Here is a 22,174-nt window from a genome sequence, read left to right as displayed (position 1 = left end):
TTTGTCATCCCCGGTCCGTTACAATCCGACCTTATGTCCCATCGAAATATCTTTCAGAATAAAAAAGGTAATGTAAAGATCCCACAACGACGACCCGGTAGTGCTCCAAGAGCTCTGAATGTTAAGCATCATCAAATGCAAGTCCATCGCACATTATTAAATCTGAATGTTTCAGAGCATCCTGCTCTCATGTCGAACACTAAGCAATGCACTGGCCACAGTGCTGAGGATGGGTGGGGGAGGGAGTAGATCTCTTTGTACACCTCCTCTTGCTATTGGTGCATAGCATCAACCCTACATCCAATAAGCGTGAAATACACTGTGCACCAGACCCAGCACTGAAATTCATGAAGATGAAATTACACAGTTATCGCTCTTGTATCACCATCCAGTTACATGAAAGTAGACGCTGTTAAAATTGAAAGGTGAAATTCCTTCAAGAGTTCCTGCAAAAGTAATAACACTGGTATTTTTTTTTCACTAAAGATGTCGTTTTTGTGTGAGGTTTCTTTCAACAAGATGCATTATAATAAAGGAAGAAAGAAAGGAAAATATCCAGGAAACGCCTTCACATTTATCTACTTTGACTGCTGGTTGAAAAGAAAAACAATACTTTACGGTAAAAATAGCTATTCATTAAAAGTTTGGTATTTTAACTCAGTAATTTCTCCCATCTATTTAAATAAAACGATCACACGGGCATCAAACTTCCACCAGTCCCCCCAAAACAATCAATAGCATGTCCATGTAACTGTGAAAAAATGAAATGTAGAAAGCAGCACGTGGCATTTGTAATGCATTTAACACAGTCCAGGACAGTGGGTTGGAACTATGAAGTTGTTTCTGTTTCGTATTAGATTCGCTTTTCATTTTTTCCACAATTATGAATATCGAACAGCTGTCTCCGAGTGTACAAGTGTATAATCGTGTTACCTGTGCGAAGGAAAACAAATTTAAGCGACCCGCAGCACAATGACTTGGCTACGTTAGAAATTTTGAAGTTGTATGGTTCGAAGCATGTACAGAAACAGGAAAAAACAAGAGACAGGTTTGGGACTTGGGAAAGAACAAACAAAACCCCCCAAAACAGACTAAGATACACTCTTTTTATGTGCAGGCTATACGAGATTCATAATAGAATAGAAATGGGCATTGAAATTTTAAAATTGTTTGTGTAAAGACCATTAACACTGATAAAATGCCATAGGCTAACATGGAAAAAAGCTCCCCTTTGTAGGCGCTGTCCGCAACAGTGGTGCTGAAACACTATTTAGAATCGAACATACTTCTGAGGTCAATGGTGGTGCTATTTGACAGGAAATATGTGTTGTTTTTCTTTTCTTTTCTCTTTTTTCCACAAAAACGGTTAACTGTCAGTGTCAGGGATGCTGTATAACTTAGGGTAGAATACATATGAGTTTAAATGAGTGGAAAATGTAATCTAAAAAAATACAAAATAAAGTATGGGCTGTCAGGACAAAAGATTAGAGTGGAACAAAGGTTTGTTTACTGTCTGCTCACCTGCTGGCTCTCAAAAGTCCAGGTGCTGTCAGGTAAAGACGCATCCAGGACACTGATGACCTCCTTAAAGTCTGTGGTGCTGCTGGGTTTGATCAGAGTGAAGTCACTGTACTCTGACATGGGAGACATACACGACCTGAAGGACTGACTCTGAGACAACATGTCTCCTCCCAGGACCTCCACGTACTTTATAGGTCCATCAGTGTTGAGCTGAATCTGCAGGTTTCTGTTGGGGTTCTTGTAATCGTCACAGTCGCTCCGTCTGGTGCAGCAACTAGCGCTGCTTCTGCTGTTCCTGATGCATTTGACAGCTAAGACCAGAAAAGTCACCACAGACAGCACGGACACCGAGGCCAGAGAGAGGATCAAATAAAGGGTGATTCTGCCGTTCTTCTTGCTGGGCTCGGCTGCTTTGTGTCGCAGGTCTAAGATGGGCTCATGCAGACCGTCCTCCAGCACAATGGACACAGTGACCGTGGAGGACTGGACCGGTTCCCCGTCGTCCTTGATCTCTATGAGCAGCCTCTGAGACGAGTCGTCCTGCTCGGACACAGCCCGTTTAGTCCTCACCTCCCCTGTGTACAGATTGACCGTGAACAGAGAGGCGTCTGTGGCCTCTGCCACTTTGTAAGAGATCCACGCGTTATGGCCCGAGTCTGCGTCCACGGCCGTCACCTTGGTAACCAGGTGACCCGCTTTGGCGGAGCGGGGCATCCTCTGGTGAGAGAGGGAGCCCAGGGCAGCGGAGGAGGGGTAAATAACAGCAGGGGCATTGTCATTCTGGTCCAGGATGAAAACATGGACAGTGGCGTTGCTGCTGAGACACGGAGAGCCCTGATCCTTTGCCTGAACCTGAATCTGAAACACCTTCAGTTTCTCATAGTCAAACGAGTGCATGCTGTAGATGCTGCCGTTCTCTGAGTTGATGTAAACATAAGAGGACACAGAAACGTCCTGCACTTTGGAGTCCAGGATGGAGTAAGAGATTTTGGCGTTGTCACCAAAGTCCAGGTCAGACGCTGATACTGAGTACAGTATAGAGCCTGCTACTCCATTCTCTTTTAAATACACATTATAGGAGGGCTGAGTGAAAACTGGAGGGTTATCATTGACATCAGTGATGCTGACAGGTATTGTTTTCTTACTGGACAGAGGAGGAGAGCCTGAATCAGTGGCTGTTATCTCAATGTTATACTGAGGGAAAGTTTCTCTGTCTAAAGGACCACTGGTTAGCAGTTCGTAATTTTTTGAAAACGAAGGCTTTAGAGTAAAGGGAGAATGTTTTGGAAGTTGTAACGTCACTTTACCGTTATCACCGGAGTCAAGATCTCGTGCACTGATTAAAGCCACCACAGTACCACTTGGAGCATCCTCACGGACTGGACTGGGTTTGGATGTTAGCACAATATCTGGAGCATTATCATTTATGTCCTCTACATCTATTTGTACACGACACTCACCCTCCATTTCTGGAGTTCCTTTGTCTTTTGCTGTGATATCGATCAGGTAGGATTTGAAACTCTCATAATCCAAGGTTCCTTTTAAAATGATTTCACCTGTCACTTCATTGATTTCAAATGTTGATAAGACGGAGTCTGAGGTACGAGACCCAAAAGAATATTTAACATCCCCATTTAGACCCTCGTCGGCATCTGTAGCTGAAAGTTTAATGACAAAGCTTCCTTTGGTGCTGTTTTCCTTCATAGAAACTTTGTACTCGTTTTCAGGAAATACAGGGAAATTGTCATTGTTATCAAGAACAGTGATTGTTATTTTGCAGGTTCCAGATTTAACTGGGTTTCCTCCATCTAATGCCGTTAACAGCAGTTGATGTAAAGCAACCTTTTCCCTGTCTAATGGCTTTTCTAAAACTAGCTCTGGGACCGATTGTCCATGTTTAGTATCCTTTAATTTTAGTGAAAAATAATCGTTTTTGCTTAAAGAATATGTTTTCAAAGAATTACTCCCAACATCAGGATCCTCGGCACTCTCCAGAGTAAAACGTTTGCCAAGCGCTACTGATTCTGGTATTTTAAGACTAACCTCCTTGGTTAGAAAGTTAGGTGAATTATCATTTATATCTCTTATTTCTACTTCAAGTCGATGAGACTGCAGCGGATTTTCGACGACTACTTGTAAAGGTAAAACACAGCTGGCGCTTTGTCCACACAGAGCCTCTCTGTCTATTCTGTCATTCACCACCAGCTCGCCCTTCCCCGCATCCACACTGAAATACTGCTTACCAGCCTCAGAGGCGACACGCAGCTTACGATCAAATATTTCAGATAGTCCCAAACCCAGATCTTTGGCCAGATTTCCTACCACAGAGCCCTGTTTCAGCTCCTCTGGTATGCTGTACCGAGTCTGTCCGTCTATTGTAGTCCACAAGAGAAAGAAATGAATCCACCAAAGCGCCTGCCATCTCCAGTCTCTGTATCCTATTGTCTTTGTCATCCTCGGTCCGCTATAACGTATCTGTTCCAATCGACATCACGTCATGGCCGGTTACAAAATCCATCGTTGCAGAGGGTTTTTTTTCCAAACATAACGTTCCTTTTTAAATGCACATGACTGCGGCTGCAACATCAAGTTCTCAAGACAAAATACAAGCTCATTGTTGAGCTTCTCTCCTACCTCCTTGTATACGAGGTGTTATAACACTGATGCTGGATGGGGGCAGGGACAAGATTGCTTTGTACAGTTTGGATGACTATTGGAGGACAGGCTCCACCTCCCATGGCCAATGAGAGGATAGAGGATCGACCCTCTTAAAGCTGCAGTGTCTCTTGTATCTGTGAGCTCTCACTATGTGTAGATTTCAAATAAAACTTTACTGATAATCACACACTATGGGAAACAATGAGTCCTTACAAAAAAGATATATCCAGATGAGTCACAGCCAAAAATTTTGCAGACAAAATGCCAAACCTTTAATGTTATCGCAGTAACAATATCTGCATAGGCTTAACATATGAATTTCCCCCATGTGTCACATTATCTTATTCTCTTTGCAGTCGCTGTCCGCTGAAGTGGTGCTAAATTGCGCAAATGTACAGGTGTAGAACTAAAAACTAAGTTCTAGAGCAGGTACAGTGGAAAACTATTTCATAATATTGTCCAGAAATATTAAATGTGATAGAAAATAGATAGAAATAAATAAACAGATAGAAAAAAAACAGTTTTGAAAATAATTCCACGAAAAACTGTGATCATGTAAGATATCATGTAAACTAATGAAGAAAAATGCAAAATTGAACGCTTATTTGAATTTATAGGTAAATGTTATGATACAGAATTAACCGCTTATTTTGCCTTTGTTAGGATGAAAGGTCATTTGGTGCTCACCTGCTGGCTCTCAAAGGTCCAGGTGCTGTCAGGTAAAGACGCATCCAGGACACTGATGACCTCCTTAAAGTCTGTGGTGCTGCTGGGTTTGATCAGAGTGAAGTCACTGTACTCTGACATGGGAGACATGCACGACCTGAAGGACTGACTCTGAGACAACATGTCTCCTCCCAGGACCTCCACGTACTTTATAGGTCCATCAGTGTTGAGCTGAATCTGCAGGTTTCTGTTGGGGTTCTTGTAATCGTCACAGTCGCTCCGTCTGGTGCAGCAACTAGCGCTGCTTCTGCTGTTCCTGATGCATTTGACAGCTAAGACCAGAAAAGTCACCACAGACAGCACGGACACCGAGGCCAGAGAGAGGATCAAATAAAGGGTGATTCTGCCGTTCTTCTTGCTGGGCTCGGCTGCTTTGTGTCGCAGGTCTAAGATGGGCTCATGCAGACCGTCCTCCAGCACAATGGACACAGTGACCGTGGAGGACTGGACCGGTTCCCCGTCGTCCTTGATCTCTATGAGCAGCCTCTGAGAGGAGTCGTCCTGCTCGGACACAGCCCGTTTAGTCCTCACCTCCCCTGTGTACAGATTGACCGTGAACAGAGAGGCGTCTGTGGCCTCTGCCACTTTGTACGAGATCCACGCGTTATGGCCCGAGTCTGCGTCCACGGCCGTCACCTTGGTAACCAGGTGACCCGCTTTGGCGGAGCGGGGCATCCTCTGGTGAGAGAGGGAGCCCAGGGCAGCGGAGGAGGGGTAAATAACAGCGGGGGCATTGTCGTTCTGGTCCAGGATGAAAACATGGACAGTGGCGTTGCTGCTGAGACACGGAGAGCCCTGATCCTTTGCCTGAACCTGAATCTGAAACACCTTCAGTTTCTCATAGTCAAACGAGTGCATGCTGTAGATGCTGCCATTCTCTGAGTTGATGTAAACATAAGAGGACACAGAAACGTCCTGCACTTTAGAGTCCAGGATAGAGTAAGAGATTTTGGCGTTGTCACCAAAGTCCAGGTCAGACGCTGATACTGAGTACAGTATAGAGCCTGCTACTCCATTCTCTTTTAAATACACATTATAGGAGGGCTGAGTGAAAACTGGAGGGTTATCATTGACATCAGTGATGCTGACAGGTATAGTTTTCTTACTGGACAGAGGAGGAGAGCCTGAATCAGTGGCTGTTATCTCAATGTTATACTGAGGGAAAGTTTCTCTGTCTAAAGGACCACTAGTAAGCAGCTCGTAATTATTTGAAAACGAAGGCTTCAGAGTAAATGGAGAATTTCTGGGAAGTTGTAATGTCACTTTACCATTATCACCGGTGTCAAGATCTCGCGCACTGATTAAAGCTACGACAGTACCTCTTGGAGCGTCCTCACGGACTGGACTGGGTTTGGAAGTAAGGACAATATCTGGAGCATTATCATTTATGTCCTCTACATCTATTTGTATACGACAGTGTCCCTCCATTTCTGGAGTTCCTTTGTCTTTTGCAGTGATATCAATTGGGTAGGACTTGGACCTCTCATAATCCAAAGTTCCCTTTAAAATTATTTCACCTGTCACTTCATTGATTTCAAATGATGATAAGACGGAGCCTGAGGTATGAGACCCAAAAGAATATCTTACCTCCCCATTTAGACCCTCGTCAGCATCTGTAGCTGAAAGTTTGATGACAAAGCTCCCTTTGGTGCTGTTTTCCTTCAGAGAAACTTTGTACTCGTTTTCAGAGAAAACAGGAAAGTTGTCATTAATATCTAGAACCACGATTGTTATCTTGCACGTTCCAGATTTAACTGGGTTTCCTCCATCTAATGCTGTAAACAGCAGCTGATGGTGTGCGTTCTTTTCACGGTCCAGTTGCTTGTCTAAAACTAACTCTGGGACAGATTTACCATTTTTTGAATCTTTGTACTTCAAAGAAAAATAATCGTTTTTGCTTAAAGAGTATGTTTTTAAAGAATTACTCCCAACATCTGGATCCTCCGCGCTCTGCAAAGGAAAACGGGTCCCAATAGCGGCTAATTCGGCAATTTTTAAAGGTAATTCTTTTGAAAGAAAACTTGGAGAATTGTCATTTATATCTCTTATTTCCACTTCAATTCGATGAGACTGCAGCGGATTTTCGACGACTACTTGCAAAGGTAAAATACAGCTGGCGCTTTGTCCACACAGAGCCTCTCTGTCTATTCTGTCATTCACCACCAGCTCGCCCTTCCCCGCATCCACACTGAAATACTGCTTACCAGCCTCAGAGGCGACACGCAGCTTACGATCAAATATTTCAGATAGTCCCAAACCCAGATCTTTGGCCAGATTTCCTACCACAGAACCCTGTTTCAGCTCCTCTGGTATGCTGTACCGAGTCTGTCCGTCTATTGTAGTCCACAAGAGAAAGAAATGAATCCACCAAATCGCCTGCCACCTCCAGTCTATGTATCCTATTGTCTTTGTCATCCTTGGTCCGCTATAATCCATCACATCCAATGAAGGTCTTGGTTATAACCACGTTTAAATCCACGAGTGTAGGAAACACCCACAAAGAAACACTGTCCCACAGCAAAAGCATGGTTGGTGAGGTAAACGTATTGTCTTATCTTAAGAAAACAAACAGGAGCTCAAAGTGTCTCTCTCCTCGGGTCCCTTCACTCCAAATGTTATAGCACTGATTCTGCATGGGGGAAGGGACAAGATTGCTTTGTACAGTTTTGATTCCTATTGGCGCAGAGCTCCAGCCTCCATCAGCCAATGAGAGGAGAGCTAATCGACACTCTTAAAGCTGCAGCATTCTGCGTGTGAGTTTTCACCTACAAAGGGTCTTTGAAGTACTTCATCATCAGACACCTCAAATATTAGTCACCGTGGACTCAAACTGGCAGCAAACTGCACAATTAAGATTCCTCAAATGGCACCATTCAAGCTAAATAATGTGCATGGCTTTTAAAAAAAAACAAAGAACAAAAACAAAAATGAAAAACAAAAAAAACAAAAACAACCAAATGATTTAATTTAAAGTGTATAAGCCTGTCGTTGCAAATGTACAACATACACCAGAGCCAAATTGCCATTACAGCCATTATTTAATTGAGAGATTAAGTAAATTGCTTCATTAAATGACAAATAATTGATTTGAACTCACAAATCCAAGGATATGCTCATTGAACAGGGCAAATAAATCAACACACTGGATTTACACAACAAAACGGTGACTGCTTTTCACGTGCGCTGTCCACCAAAGTGGTGCTTAAATGGACAGAAAGTGTTACAGTGTATTTTTCCACTGCGACCATCTTAACCCAATCTGTTCACTAGTGTTCATTACTTTGATTTCCCATCTCTAAACCCTATATTACTGCAGATAACACTCAAACATTTATGCTGACCGCATGTGTTGTTGGAAGTAACAATAACATGCTGTACTTGCAGAGAGAGAGAGGATTTCACATTAACCTAAAATGTTTAACAAGAAAACAGATGGATGAGATTGATAGCTGAAGAAAAACGTTTCTGTGATGATGACTTATAGTAAAGATGAGATCATTTCATATATGTAATATCAAGAAAATGTTGAAATATTTTGTCTATTCCTGAAAGATTAACTTTCATTAACTGCTCACCTGCTGGCTCTCAAAGGTCCAGGTGCTGTCAGGTAAAGACGCATCCAGGACACTGATGACCTCCTTAAAGTCTGTGGTGCTGCTGGGTTTGATGAGAGTGAAGTCACTGTACTCTGACATGGGAGACATACACGACCTGAAGGACTGACTCTGAGACAACATGTCTCCTCCCAGGACCTCCACGTACTTTATAGGTCCATCAGTGTTGAGCTGAATCTGCAGGTTTCTGTTGGGGTTCTTGTAATCGTCACAGTCGCTCCGTCTGGTGCAGCAACTAGCGCTGCTTCTGCTGTTCCTGATACATTTGACAGCTAAGACCAGAAAAGTCACCACAGACAGCACGGACACCGAGGCCAGAGAGAGGATCAAATAAAGGGTGATTCTGCCGTTCTTCCTGCTGGGCTCGGCTGCTTTGTGTCGCAGGTCTAAGATGGGCTCATGCAGACCATCCTCCAGCACAATGGACACAATGACCGTGGAGGACTGGACCGGTTCCCCGTCGTCCTTGATCTCTATGAGCAGCCTCTGAGAGGAGTCGTCCTGCTCGGACACAGCCCGTTTAGTCCTCACCTCCCCTGTGTACAGATTGACCGTGAACAGAGAGGCGTCTGTGGCCTCTGCCACTTTGTACGAGATCCACGCGTTATGGCCCGAGTCTGCGTCCACGGCCGTCACCTTGGTAACCAGGTGACCCGCTTTGGCGGAGCGGGGCATCCTCTGGTGAGAGAGGGAGCCCAGGGCAGCGGAGGAGGGGTAAATAACAGCGGGGGCATTGTCGTTCTGGTCCAGGATGAAAACATGGACAGTGGCGTTGCTGCTGAGACACGGAGAGCCCTGATCCTTTGCCTGAACCTGAATCTGAAACACCTTCAGTTTCTCATAGTCAAACGAGTGCATGCTGTAGATGCTGCCGTTCTCTGAGTTGATGTAAACATAAGAGGACACAGAAACGTCCTGCACTTTAGAGTCCAGGATGGAGTAAGAGATTTTGGCGTTTTCACCAAAGTCCAGGTCAGATGCTGATACTGAGTACAGTATAGAGCCTGCTACTCCATTCTCTTTTAAATAAACATTATAGGAGGGCTGAGTGAAAACTGGAGGGTTATCATTGACATCAGTGATGCTGACAGGTATAGTTTTCTTACTGGACAGAGGAGGAGAGCCTGAATCAGTGGCTGTTATCTCAATGTTATAAAGAGAGACGTTTTCTCGATCTAGAACCCCGCTGGTAACCAGAGCATAGTTATGAGAAAACGAGGGTTTCAATGCAAATGGAGATTTATTTAGGAGCTGCAATGTTACTTTACCGTTAACACCTGAATCGAGATCTCTCGCACTGATTAAAGCTACGACAGTGCCACTTGGTGAGTCCTCGCGCACTGGTTTAGGGTGAGAGGTGAATATTATCTCGGGGGCATTATCGTTGACGTCTAAAACTTCAACATGCACAGTACAATGCCCCTCCATTCTAGGACTGCCTTTGTCTTTTGCAGTGATATCAAATTCATAATTTGCATTTTCTTCAAAATTAAGTTTGCCTTTTAGAAATATTGTTCCGGATGTTTGATCAATGGTGAAAACAGAGAGGACAGCATCTGATGTGTGAGCTCCAAATAAGTACTCTATCTCTCCGTTTTGCCCATCATCCATGTCTGTTGCTTTTGTTTGTACTATCAGGGCTCCTTCTACAGCATTTTCATCGATAGAGACTTTGTACAACAATTTTTCAAAAGCTGGGACGTTGTCATTGTTGTCAAGAACTGTCACAGTTATTTGAGCTGTCCCTGATCTAACTGGACTACCTCCATCGAGAGCAGTCAGCAACAGCTTATGGACGGACTTTTTCTCTCGATCCAGAGTTTTTGCCAAGATTAATTCAGGGACTTTCCTCCCACCGGCCACCTCCTTCACTCTGATACTAAAGCATTCGTCTTTACTGAGAGTATATGACTTCACGGAATTACTTCCAACATCTGGATCTATGGCGCTCTCTAAAGGAAAACGCACACCTAAAGCCGTGGATTCTGCAGCCTCCAATGTTATATCATTCGATGGAAATCTAGGAGCATTGTCATTTGTGTCTTGAATTTCTACCTCAACACGAAAAAGCTGTAAAGGGTCTTCAATAACAACCTGAAGGGGTAGCACACAGCTGACGCTTTGTCCACATAGAGCCTCTCTGTCTATTCTGTCATTCACCACCAGCTCGCCCTTCCCCGCATCAACACTGAAATACTGCTTACCAGCCTCAGAGGCAACACGCAGCTTACGATCAAATATTTCAGATAGTCCCAAACCTAGATCTTTGGCCAGATTTCCTACCACAGAACCCTGTTTCAGCTCCTCTGGTATGCTGTACCGAGTCTGCCCGTCTATTGTAGTCCACAAGAGAAAGAAATGAATCCACCAAAGCGCCTGCCACCTCCAGTCTCTGTATCCTATTGTCTTTGTCATCCTTGGTCCGCTATAATACATCACATCCAATGAAGGTCTTGGTTTTAATCACGTTTAAATCCACGAGTGTAGGAAACACCCACAAAGAAACACTGGCCCACCGCAAAAGCATGGTTGGTGAGGTAAACGTATTGTCTTATCTTAAGAAAACAAACAGGAGCACAAAGTGTCTCTCTCCTCGGGTCCCTTCACTCCAAATGTTATGCACCGATTCTGCATGGGGGCAGGGACAAGATTGCTTAGTACAGTTCTGATTCCTATTGGCGCAGAGCTCCAGCCTCTATCAGCCAATGAGAGGAGAGCTAATCGACACTCTTAAAGTGGCAGCATAGTGAAGCTGTATGCCTCCACTGTCACCATAATAAGCTATGAAAACAAATAAACGTCATAAAATAAGAGCAGGTTGTAATAATTTACTTTTTCCTTTAGCATTCAATCAACTTGTTGACTTGGAAGGAGAAGAAGAAATTCAAATCAAACAAACAAAAAACGATGGTCCAATACAATTACTCTTTGTAAGCAGTTGTTATGGAGAAAAAAGTCGACATGAGAAACATGCTACATGAGAAAGTCGCTGTCCACCATAGCTGGTGCTGAAATTTATATATATATATATATATATATATATATATATATATATATATATATATATATATATATATATATATATATATATATATATATATATATATATATATATATATTTTTTTTTTTTTTTTTTTTTTTTGCAGAGATTTCGAAGAAACCTTCAGCAACAAACTAAGTCAGTTGATTTCTTTAATATCTCCAACACATTAAAAAAACAAACAAAAGAAAGACAGGAAGACGGAAAGACGGACAGACAAATAGACAAAAAGCTAGATAGAAGGATAAAGATGCGTGTTTCTATATTTTTCTTTAACGGATAAAAAGAAAGCAGTTGACATACCGTCCCAAAAAATTAATATTGAAGAAAAATGTTTTTGTCACGCCCCCTCCCCTAATGTTGACAATAAAAGTCATTTGGTGCTCACCTGCTGGCTCTCAAAGGTCCAGGTGCTGTCAGGTAAAGACGCATCCAGGACATTGATGACCTCCTTAAAGTCTGTGGTGCTGCTGGGTTTGATGAGAGTGAAGTCACTGTACTCTGACATGGGAGACATACACGACCTGAAGGACTGACTCTGAGACAACATGTCTCCTCCCAGGACCTCCACGTACTTTATAGGTCCATCAGTGTTGAGCTGAATCTGCAGGTTTCTGTTGGGGTTCTTGTAATCGTCACAGTCGCTCCGTCTGGTGCAGCAACTAGCGCTGCTTCTGCTGTTCCTGATGCATTTGACAGCTAAGACCAGAAAAGTCACCACAGACAGCACGGACACCGAGGCCAGAGAGAGGATCAAATAAAGGGTGATTCTGCCGTTCTTCTTGCTGGGCTCGGCTGCTTTGTGTCGCAGGTCTAAGATGGGCTCATGCAGACCGTCCTCCAGCACAATGGACACAGTGACCGTGGAGGACTGGACCGGTTCCCCGTCGTCCTTGATCTCTATGAGCAGCCTCTGAGAGGAGTCGTCCTGCTCGGACACAGCCCGCTTAGTCCTCACCTCCCCTGTGTACAGATTGACCGTGAACAGAGAGGCGTCTGTGGCCTCTGCCACTTTGTACGAGATCCACGCGTTATGGCCCGAGTCTGCGTCCACGGCCGTCACCTTGGTAACCAGGTGACCCGCTTTGGCGGAGCGGGGCATCCTCTGGTGAGAGAGGGAGCCCAGGGCAGCGGAGGAGGGGTAAATAACAGCGGGGGCATTGTCGTTCTGGTCCAGGATGAAAACATGGACAGTGGCGTTGCTGCTGAGACACGGAGAGCCCTGATCCTTTGCCTGAACCTGAATCTGAAACACCTTCAGTTTCTCATAGTCAAACGAGTGCATGCTGTAGATGCTGCCGTTCTCTGAGTTGATGTAAACATAAGAGGACACAGAAACGTCCTGCACTTTAGAGTCCAGGATGGAGTATGAGATTTTGGCGTTGTCACCCAAATCAGGATCGGACGCTGACACTGAGCACAGAATCTTTCCTGGAGCATGATTTTCTTTTACATAAATAACATATGAAGGTTGGGAGAAAACTGGTGGGTTGTCGTTTACGTCTAAGAGTTCAACGATTATCAACTTTTCACTTGATAGAGAGGGTTTTCCAGAGTCCATTGCTCTTATTTTCACACTGTATCTGTCATTCTTTTCACGGTCAAGTGGTCCATTTGTCACTAATGAATAATGGTTTGAAACCGATGGATTTAACCTAAAGGGGGCTTTTGAAGACAAGCTCAATGTAACCTTACCATTGTTACCTGAATCTGGATCCTTTGCACTTATCAGTGCTATAACTGTTCCTATTGCAGAGTCCTCTGGAACAGGTGTTGTTAATGACGTCACAATTATTTCAGGAATGTTGTCATTAACGTCAACTACTTTAATTTCGACGCCACAGTGTCCATCCATTTTCGGGTTTCCTTTATCTTTAGCTGTTACATCAAATCTATGTAAGGAGTTCCTTTCATGGTCTAGGCTTCCTTTGACAACAATTGCTCCAGTGTCAGGTACAATGTCAAATAATGATAATATCAAGTCAGAGGTTTGTTCTGCAAATAGATATTCAATTTCTCCATTCAGTCCTTCATCTGCATCTGTAGCTCTAACCTGTAATATTTCGGTTCCAGATCCCGCCTCTTCGCTGACATTGGCCTCATATAGCTGTCTTTCAAATTGTGGGGCATTATCATTGTTATCTAGTACTATGACTTTAATTTCAGATGTCCCTGAACGCGCAGGGTCTCCACCATCCACAGCTGTGAGAATAAGATGATGCACAGGCAGCTTTTCTCGATCAAGCGGTTTTTCAAGGACCAGTTCAGGGATTTTTCTGCCGTCTTTGTGGTTTTTAACTGTCAATTTGAAATTTTCATTTTTGCTTATGAGATAAGTACGCACTGAATTTACACCGACATCTGGATCCTGTGCACTTTCTAAAGGGAATCGCGCGCCTGGGTGTACCAGCTCTGCAATACTAAGCACCTTCTCTTTAGAAAGAAAACTAGGAGAGTTGTCGTTGGTGTCCTGTATTTCAATTTCAACCCTATGCAGCTGTAGGGGGTTATCTATGACTAGCTCCAAAGGCAACACACATGACGGTCTTTGTCCACACAGTTCTTCCCTATCTATCCTCTCTGTTACCACCAGGTCTCCTTTCCCCAAGTCTATACTGAAATACTGCTTACCAGCCTCAGAGGTAATCCGCAACTTACGTTGATACAGCTCAGAAACAACCAACCCCAGATCTTTTGCAATGTTCCCTACCACAGAGCCCTGTTTGAGCTCCTCTGGGATGCTGTACCGAGTCTGTGCGTCTATTGTAGTCCACAGGAGAAAGAAATGATGCCACCACAGAAACACCTGCCATGCAGCCAATTTATTCCGCATTATTCCTCGTTTCATAAATCCCACGTCTTTTCACTCCAGTCCAAAATTCTTCGTAGATCAAGTATGGGGGGTCGAAGATCCAATGTAGATGCGTCCTCATAGATAAGAACGACAGTCATGCTTTGTGTCTGCATTTGCATCCCTCTCCGCCTGTGCAGAACATTGTAGTGGGTACGACGCCGAGGCTACTCGATGAGAGGGAGTAGATCTCTTTGTACAGCTCTGGATTTCATTGGTGGAGAGCCTAAACCTATTTTAACCAATCAAGGCACCAGTGAACGTCTAAGCAGTGACGCAAAAATAAGATTCATATAAGAAGATTCTGGTTATTGAGACTCTATCATATTACAACAAAGTCGTAGCTCTCATTAAACATACTTTGCATTTGCATTTGCATTGCCTGCAACTTTTCTATTCGAAGGATATTAAAAATGTTTAAAAATAAAAAAAAGTCAAATATGTCCGAGAAAAGCTTTTTGCAGTTAAGCTTTGTTTTATCAGAAGTCAATAATCATATAATGATCTATACATGATCACTCATATAATGTTTGTGTTGATTCATCTCTCATTCTGCACCTGCATGCATTCACAGCCTTTTGTGGCTGACAAGGCTCTTCGTTGCCTTCCTGTGGCCAGAGAAAGCAAATGCAGCCTGCTTACGTCATTACGTTTTCATAGCTCTCAACAAGCCGCAGTGAAATAATTCTGTCAGCAGACAACGTCAAATACCCGTATGGAGGTCTGTAGAGCAAATGAAATGGGAGGGGGAGCGCAGATGGTTTAAGAAGGAGTGTGCTCTAATCTCCTCCTCTCTCTCTCTCTCTCTCTCTCTCTCTCTCTCTCTCTCTCTCACACACACACACACACACACACACACACACACACACACACACACACACACGGACAGAAAGCCACATAAACCAACAATTCGCCATCCTTTTATAATATTGTGGTGAAATATTATTTAGAGCAGATTATTAAATCTTTGCCAAAATGTTTGGTCAGCTCTGAAAGTCAAATCATCATTAAAATTATGTACCATAATTCTCAATTTCTGCCCCTGCTGACAACGGGCATTTACAATGGACAAACTGTGCGTTTGTATTGAGGCTGTAAGTCATCAGGCAGTCATATGATGGAACTCTAAACGTGTCAAAGCTCCAAATTAAACGAATGAATTTTAACAACGTACATAAACTGACGTGAATTTTAAATGTGTTTTATGTGTATTTAACCAGCCAAAATATATGAATGCAGCAACTCTTTGCAGGATTGATCTGATTTAAATAGAAGTGGGCGACAGAGGGAGACGTAGAGGCCGAGTGTGAGAGAGGGAAAGGGAGGGGGAGAGCGCAGAGATGCTTTCAGCACCACAGAGTGGACAGCGCCACACAGGCGGCCAACGGCTGCTGCTGCACGCTGCTGTGGAGGCACAGCCTCACAGGAGGAAAGCAGCACCCGGGACAACAAGCATTCCTATTTCCCTCAGCTTTTCCTCACTCAATTCATGAATAAATTCGCAGTCTACTCGCGGGTGGCACGCCAAATTCAGTCCTTCATCGGACTGATAAAACAAGGAAGTAAGTAGATAAATAATAGAACTTATGAATGTGCTGTTTCGAAAAATCATCATCATTCATACCCGTATCAAACATTTCATTTTGCTTCTAGTATGTTATCCGTGAGGTAAAAAGCAGAATTCAGAAATATCAGACATTGATATTTATAGGTAAACTATAAAATTAGCATGTCTGCATCAAAGGATACCTGAAAGCTATTCTGGGGCTTTGTCTTAGAAGCTATTTATAGGGTTGATAATTTCAGTTCTCACAAAAAAAAATAAATAAATAAATAAACAAATAAGTAAAACGTAAAATAAAAAAAAAGAAAGAAAGAAAAAAGAAAAGCACATTTCAAAAAAGTTGGTAGGTCACAGTCACATCTTCAACCTTTATCCTTATCCAAATCACACACTCTATATCGGATATGGTCAAACTCAGGTGTCAAGCTGCTGTTACTGCCGTAAAATGAAGTTCCTTTTTGATGAAAGCTCCCTGACATCTGTATCCATCAAACTGTTCCATATATGTATTATATGTAACAGCTCATTCTGTCATTGCTGGGGCCTCAGCCCCCTCAACAGGACAAGAGGTAGTGTACACCCTTGAAAGGTTTAATTGACATCAGCAAATGTGCACACAGATTTTGTGCACACAAATATTTACACTCCATACAAACAGACTCAGCTGACAAGCAGATTCCTGCTTGTAACCAGGTGATGCAGTGATTGTTGGTGCACTTACCTCATATGAAAGTTAACTCACCTCAAAAGTGACTATGCAGGTGATGCACACTAAGTTTTTAGACTATGATGTACCATATTATTGAATAGCACATGGTTAGAAAAACAACCAAATATGTGGGAAGTGAAGACTTTGATACAAGATTGCTCTGATAAATAAAACTCAAAAGACATTACATTTAACTTTTCCAAAGTGTGCTTCATCATATATTATGAATTAGATTTATTGTGTTGCATTTCCCAAACCTGCTGTGCAAGATGTTAGTGTTACTCTGCATTATGTAAACATTTTTCTTGTATTTTCCTTTCAGAGGAGTTAGTTAACTAATTCAGTGTTATACAACAGATATCACTTTGTTATGATAAAGTGCTGAGGACGAAAACAAAAACCTGCTTTGTATTTGTATATAGTTCACTTCTTTCTGGATTGGTATTTGTTCTAAACTTTCTTAACAAACTGTATTGTAGTATTTCTTTTGAGGACTGCACATTCACTTGGGGTGGTGGTCAACTACTTAAGGGCCTGTAGCATTGAAACAAAAGCTAAAATCTAAGATGTACTACATAGTGTTGTTGCTGCAACTTCGATTTACCTTAGCAGTTGGTTTACCCCGTTAAATCTTTCCTTAAACCTTATAAGCCTGTTAGTAGGGAGAGCTGTCTTTTTCTAATGTGTCACCTGAATGTCAAGTACTTTTGCTCCCCAGCAAAGGAGGTATAAACCTGAATGAAGGGACATGGATTCAAAATATTCTTATAATTGCAGTCCAATAACTGAAACTTTGCTTACATATGCAGAGATAGATATGACTATTGAATATCAACCCATATTTTATAAGTTCAATTGATGTCTGTGTCACATGGAGCATAGATCTGCCAGTTAAAACACACTGCATCATACAATGAGCATCAAGCCACTTACACCGTCACACATTATCTGTTGCCAGCAAAGGTTTTTTTTCAACAACTCACTAAAGCAATCATCAGAGGTGATAGATGTCTTGTGATACATCTTTCGTATGTATTTGTTTGAAACTCTTGATGAGCTTGACTGTTAAATGTAGTAGTCAGTGCAGCAGTTACCAGTGCTGTTTGTATGAATCATGTCATACTGTGCTGTTGCATGTGTTTGATGGTGGTGGTGTAAAAAGAGTAAATGAAAACTTTTTTCTTACCTTATTTGGCGAGGCAGAGATGATCAGGAGTCAAGGAGGAAACAGATCAGCAGCAGGCGGAAAGGGGACACATGAAAGAGAGAAGAAAGACAGATAGGATGTCAGTTAGACTGGTGGTCAAAAACACACGCTGGCTTTGGGAAGAACAGAAAACCACTATACTTACCGCCTGGCTCCAGAGAAAAAAGGTGAGAGATTGTGTGGTGATTCATAGTGTTTAAATGTGTTTGTTTGAAACAATAAACCTCACTTTGTGTGAATTACATGTGAAAGTTTGTAAAACTGGAAAAAAAAAAAGTTGTCTAAATTTTCAGTACACTGATATCAACATCCAGCTCTTGTTGACACACACTGCAACATGACAAAATCTGGACAATTTCTTGTGGCTCGCTACTCATCACAAAGCGACACAATAAATAGCATGAAACAGTTTTTTGTTTTTTTTTTACATCTTGGAATGATAATAGAGTAGTAGTGGTACAACCAAACAATATGAAACATTGGCATTTAAATTGATTAAAGTAAAAGAAAGCTGAACCCTATTTAAGTCATAAAGCCTGAAGTGTCTAATCCCAAATAAAGTCATCTGTGACGTGATGCTATATTAATGTGTTTGTGATTGTATGACAGTGAGTGGGAATAAACAGAGGATTGGGGTTCAGAGAAACATTGTTTGTTAAAGTGATGATGAAAATAAGGCGCACAAACACACACAACTGTTCAGAAATAGAAGCAAAGGATGTACCTCAATAGACAAAGAAAGGTGTTGCACAGTCCAAAGTGTATGTGTTAATAATTATACAATGCCATAATAGTACCATGGTTTGAAAAAAAGAAAAGGTACTACAATGTAAATGCTGTTGTAGTTTTGATTATTTCAGAAGTACTCTGCATTTCTTTTATGGTGTGCTAAATGATTTTGTATAAAATACATTAAAACCATCAACTTGCCACTCAAGCTCATGCTATTAAATGCTATTTAAGTATAGCAACATCAGTTTGATAGCCATTACCTTTATAAAACAACCAATTGATGAATCACAACAATAATATAACACTGCACTGCTGCAGAAGGACACTACTCTCATCACAACAGCAGGGGGCCTCAAGGCGAAGCCCGCAGACAAATCCATGCCTTATTAATGAGGGTCTCTGCTCTGTGACCCTGTGTTTAACACAGCTTGTGTGTGTGCAGTGTCTGTGTGGGGGCAAATTTAAGCTTCTTAGATGAATTAAGGAAGCTATTCCTTTTATTACACTAGTGTAATGATGATGGAATGATACAGTGAGCAAGCTATAACTACTGATCACATCAAAAAAGTCAGCACTAAATTATTATCATTGTTTTGGTGACAGACACGCACATGTCAAATGAACTGGTTTGCTGGAAAAACAAGAAGCAAAGGAATGAAAAACAAAGACAGCCCCTTAAATGTAAAAGAGACAAAAGATGGTTTCAGAATCACTTGATTCAAACATACTGTCTGTTAAATGATGATGGATTTACTTGTGGAACAGTAGAAGGCAAAACAAATAGGACAGCATCCATCACAGAATCTATTAAAAGAAGCCATGATCACCCTCTACCCCTCCTCATTCTCCATCACCAGCACCCAGTGTCTGATAATGCTGCACCCATTTGCCCAAAACAGGGGTGTTTCCTGTCCTCCCACTATCACAGATACATTAAGTCATCACAACTCAGAGGCTGTATCTGCTGCTGACCCCCGTGGCAAAATGAAAAATGGTACAGTCCTGCCAGTGAGTCAGCTTGTTGCTATGGTAACACAACCCACCTCCCCTGCTCTGCTTGCATCCCACCCTGCTTCCTATGAGCTGGTTATGGTGACAAAAACCAGCTCCAAAAACAACATGAGCTTTAAAGAAAAGGACAGACAAGATGCTCAACTGAACACATTTAAACAGTGATAAATTGTCCAATAGAGACACACATTGGAGGTATTTTAGCAATCTCTCTATTGATGACTGAGAAGTGGCACAAAGGAAATATTTTTTGGTTTTGTTTAGAACATACTGACCTCCACAGGGACAAAATGAAAACTTAAATAGCATAAAAATAGCTTTTTATAGATGGAACATGTCCTTCACTGAGCAATCTCCTTTCTTTCTTTCTGTCTCTTTCTCTCTCTGCAGCAGAGTGGTGCAGCTGGAGAGGGGGAGGGGAGGGATGCAGAAAATGAGATCAGGAGGAAAAAGGAAGGCTGCTCAAAACCAAGGGTGACTGCTGAACAGTGGCCACCCAGATATATGTATATTTGTCAACTCCAAATGACAAACCAAACAAATTTTTAGTTTCTCTACGTGTTACATTCAGATGCAGTATTTTAACAAAGACAAAATTATCTATGATGATTCAAATGAAATACAGCATTGCTGATGACAAAATCATCACAACACATGATTGCCTCCTCTAAAAGGCAAGGCTTAAAGCTTCTTGCAGCCATATGAAAAATACAGAGGGTAAACACGGTATATGATCTGTTCAGAGCGTGTGTGTTCTCATTGCAGAGAGAGAACACACACACTTTATAATGAATCATAATATAAACACAATTTGAGTGATTTAAAATATTAGTAGAGCAATTGAGTGAGACTTCCCATGTGCTTGACACCACATGGCTGTTTCCTAAGTTTACACTATTCTAATCCCTGGTGTAATCCTCACCAGAGAATCAGACAGCACAGAACTCACACACACGCCTATTACAGGAACACCAACAGCACCGTGACTTCACTGATAATTTCTTTAGAAAAATGCAGCTGGTTGTCCCATAAGTACGCAAAAACTCTGCATGCACTTTCTTGTAAACTCTTCAGGTTCAACCTAATGTATCCATAACATTGAAATCTGCAGCATTATAATCAAAAAGCTTCAGAGCAATGTGTCACACATTGTGATATGCTAAACACATTATTTACCAACTTAATCATGAGTTCTTGAAGAGAAAATTCACTGTACATTTGCTCCTTTAAAAAAAGAGGTAAAATCCAGGGTCAGCTGAGCAAAATAGTCGTCATTTTGATGTTGATGCTTGAGTATCATGTACACATGGTGGAGGACAACTTGAGGCTAAAGTCAAAGCACTCTATTCAACTGGTTCAGTCCTGTATGAGTTAAAATGCACCCCTTCGTAAAAACAACAAAACAATAATCTAAGAGAAACCTACAACAGCAGCCATCAGATAGACTGAGGCCATCAAACTGATGTATTTACCACATGCCAAAAGACACACTTAGTGCAGAGTGTGTTGATACACATGGGTGTGTTGCTGTTCACCAGACAGCCTGGCTGAGACAGTAGGACACTAGAACAAGAGGCTGAGCTGATGGGAACCGAGTGATTCTACACATGATTATAGTTTTATGTTCAGTAACAAGTCAAGTAAAATGAGTGCTGGGACTGTTAAAAATCCAGAATGGTCAAAACTCCAAAACAGACCTTTTAGCTTGCGGCCTTCAGGGTCACAGTAAGACATGAAACAAACATTAAAGTAAGGAAGGTTTAAGTCAGAAAGAGACTGTTAGAAACCCCAAATAAATCATGAAGACTTCAAGGTAGGATTCATTTACAATTAAGCACCAAGGGGTAAACAGGATATAAAACAGACTGAACCATTTAGCGGCTTGTAAAGACGTCTCAGTGAGCTTTGACCCCTATGGAGAAAGTCACCAAAAGAATTTATGGCACCCAGTAAAAAAAACTTTCATCTCTAACAAACCTGAGAAAAGGAGACATAATGGCTCAAAGACAGCTGAAACAGGTAAAGCAGGCGCAGATGTGAGCTTATTATCATGATAAACTGCTTCCTGTGGATATGGAGGTTAACACAAACAACCCCAGTTAAAGCTTTGTAGTTCATAAACTTCTGTTTTTACATGCACACATCCTGAACACCACGCAGGTTTTACTACCTCAACTTATACACCACCCACAGCAATCAGAGGAGTCACAGAGTGATAAAATACTGCCTCAGAAATGGGGAAAAGCTGAGAAAACGTAACTGCAGACAGAAAATCACAAACACGTAATATGAGCCCTTACTCATCATGCAGATGTCCTTCTCACTGGATCCTCTTACATGAGGTAGACAGCCTGGTGTGATATGTTGTAACTGTTATGAGCAGATTATAAGTGGTGAAGTGCACGGCTAGATTTGAACCTAATCTGGGTTATTTCTCCTTTGTTACAAAATATTTAGGCCCATACACGTTCAGCCTATGTCCTAATTTCTGACATCCCTTGGTATTTGTTATATAACTGATGCAGAGCTCTACCTCCCTCC

The 22,174-nt window shown here is 42.0% G+C and overlaps 4 protein-coding genes across 50 annotated transcripts in view; all 4 read right to left on the bottom strand.

Moving 5' to 3' along the window:
• LOC141793146 (protocadherin gamma-C5-like) overlaps positions 1 to 22,174 on the bottom strand; it is a 290,533-nt gene that overhangs the window by 29,573 nt on the left and 238,786 nt on the right. For 2 of the 47 annotated variants that reach the window (XM_074673585.1, XM_074673600.1), the window contains exon 1: positions 1,522 to 4,182. The exons of the other annotated variants lie outside the window; for them this stretch is intronic. In XM_074673585.1, the coding sequence (XP_074529686.1) occupies positions 1,522 to 3,975 (2,454 nt within the window). In that variant the 5' untranslated portion in view covers positions 3,976 to 4,182. Of the gene's footprint in view, positions 1 to 1,521; positions 4,183 to 22,174 lie in introns of those variants that run through there. 47 annotated transcript variants of the gene reach the window in all.
• Positions 4,852 to 7,517, bottom strand: LOC141793856 (protocadherin gamma-C5-like). Its single transcript, XM_074674726.1, has one exon. It carries the CDS (start codon positions 7,339 to 7,341, stop codon positions 4,852 to 4,854), a length of 2,490 nt encoding a protein of 829 aa, XP_074530827.1. The 5' UTR covers positions 7,342 to 7,517.
• Positions 8,469 to 11,132, bottom strand: LOC141793855 (protocadherin gamma-C5-like). Its single transcript, XM_074674725.1, has one exon. It carries the CDS (start codon positions 10,953 to 10,955, stop codon positions 8,469 to 8,471), a length of 2,487 nt encoding a protein of 828 aa, XP_074530826.1. The 5' UTR covers positions 10,956 to 11,132.
• On the bottom strand, positions 11,933 to 14,570 carry LOC141793854 (protocadherin gamma-C5-like). Its single transcript, XM_074674724.1, has one exon. It carries the CDS (start codon positions 14,405 to 14,407, stop codon positions 11,933 to 11,935), a length of 2,475 nt encoding a protein of 824 aa, XP_074530825.1. The 5' UTR covers positions 14,408 to 14,570.

Source organism: Halichoeres trimaculatus, unplaced genomic scaffold (assembly GCF_033239565.1).
Source record: "Halichoeres trimaculatus isolate MK-OKI-2021-1 unplaced genomic scaffold, fHalTri1.1 fHalTri1_scaffold_7, whole genome shotgun sequence".
Lineage (NCBI taxonomy): Eukaryota > Metazoa > Chordata > Actinopteri > Labriformes > Labridae > Halichoeres > Halichoeres trimaculatus.
This window is presented reverse-complemented; position numbering and strand designations above follow the sequence as displayed.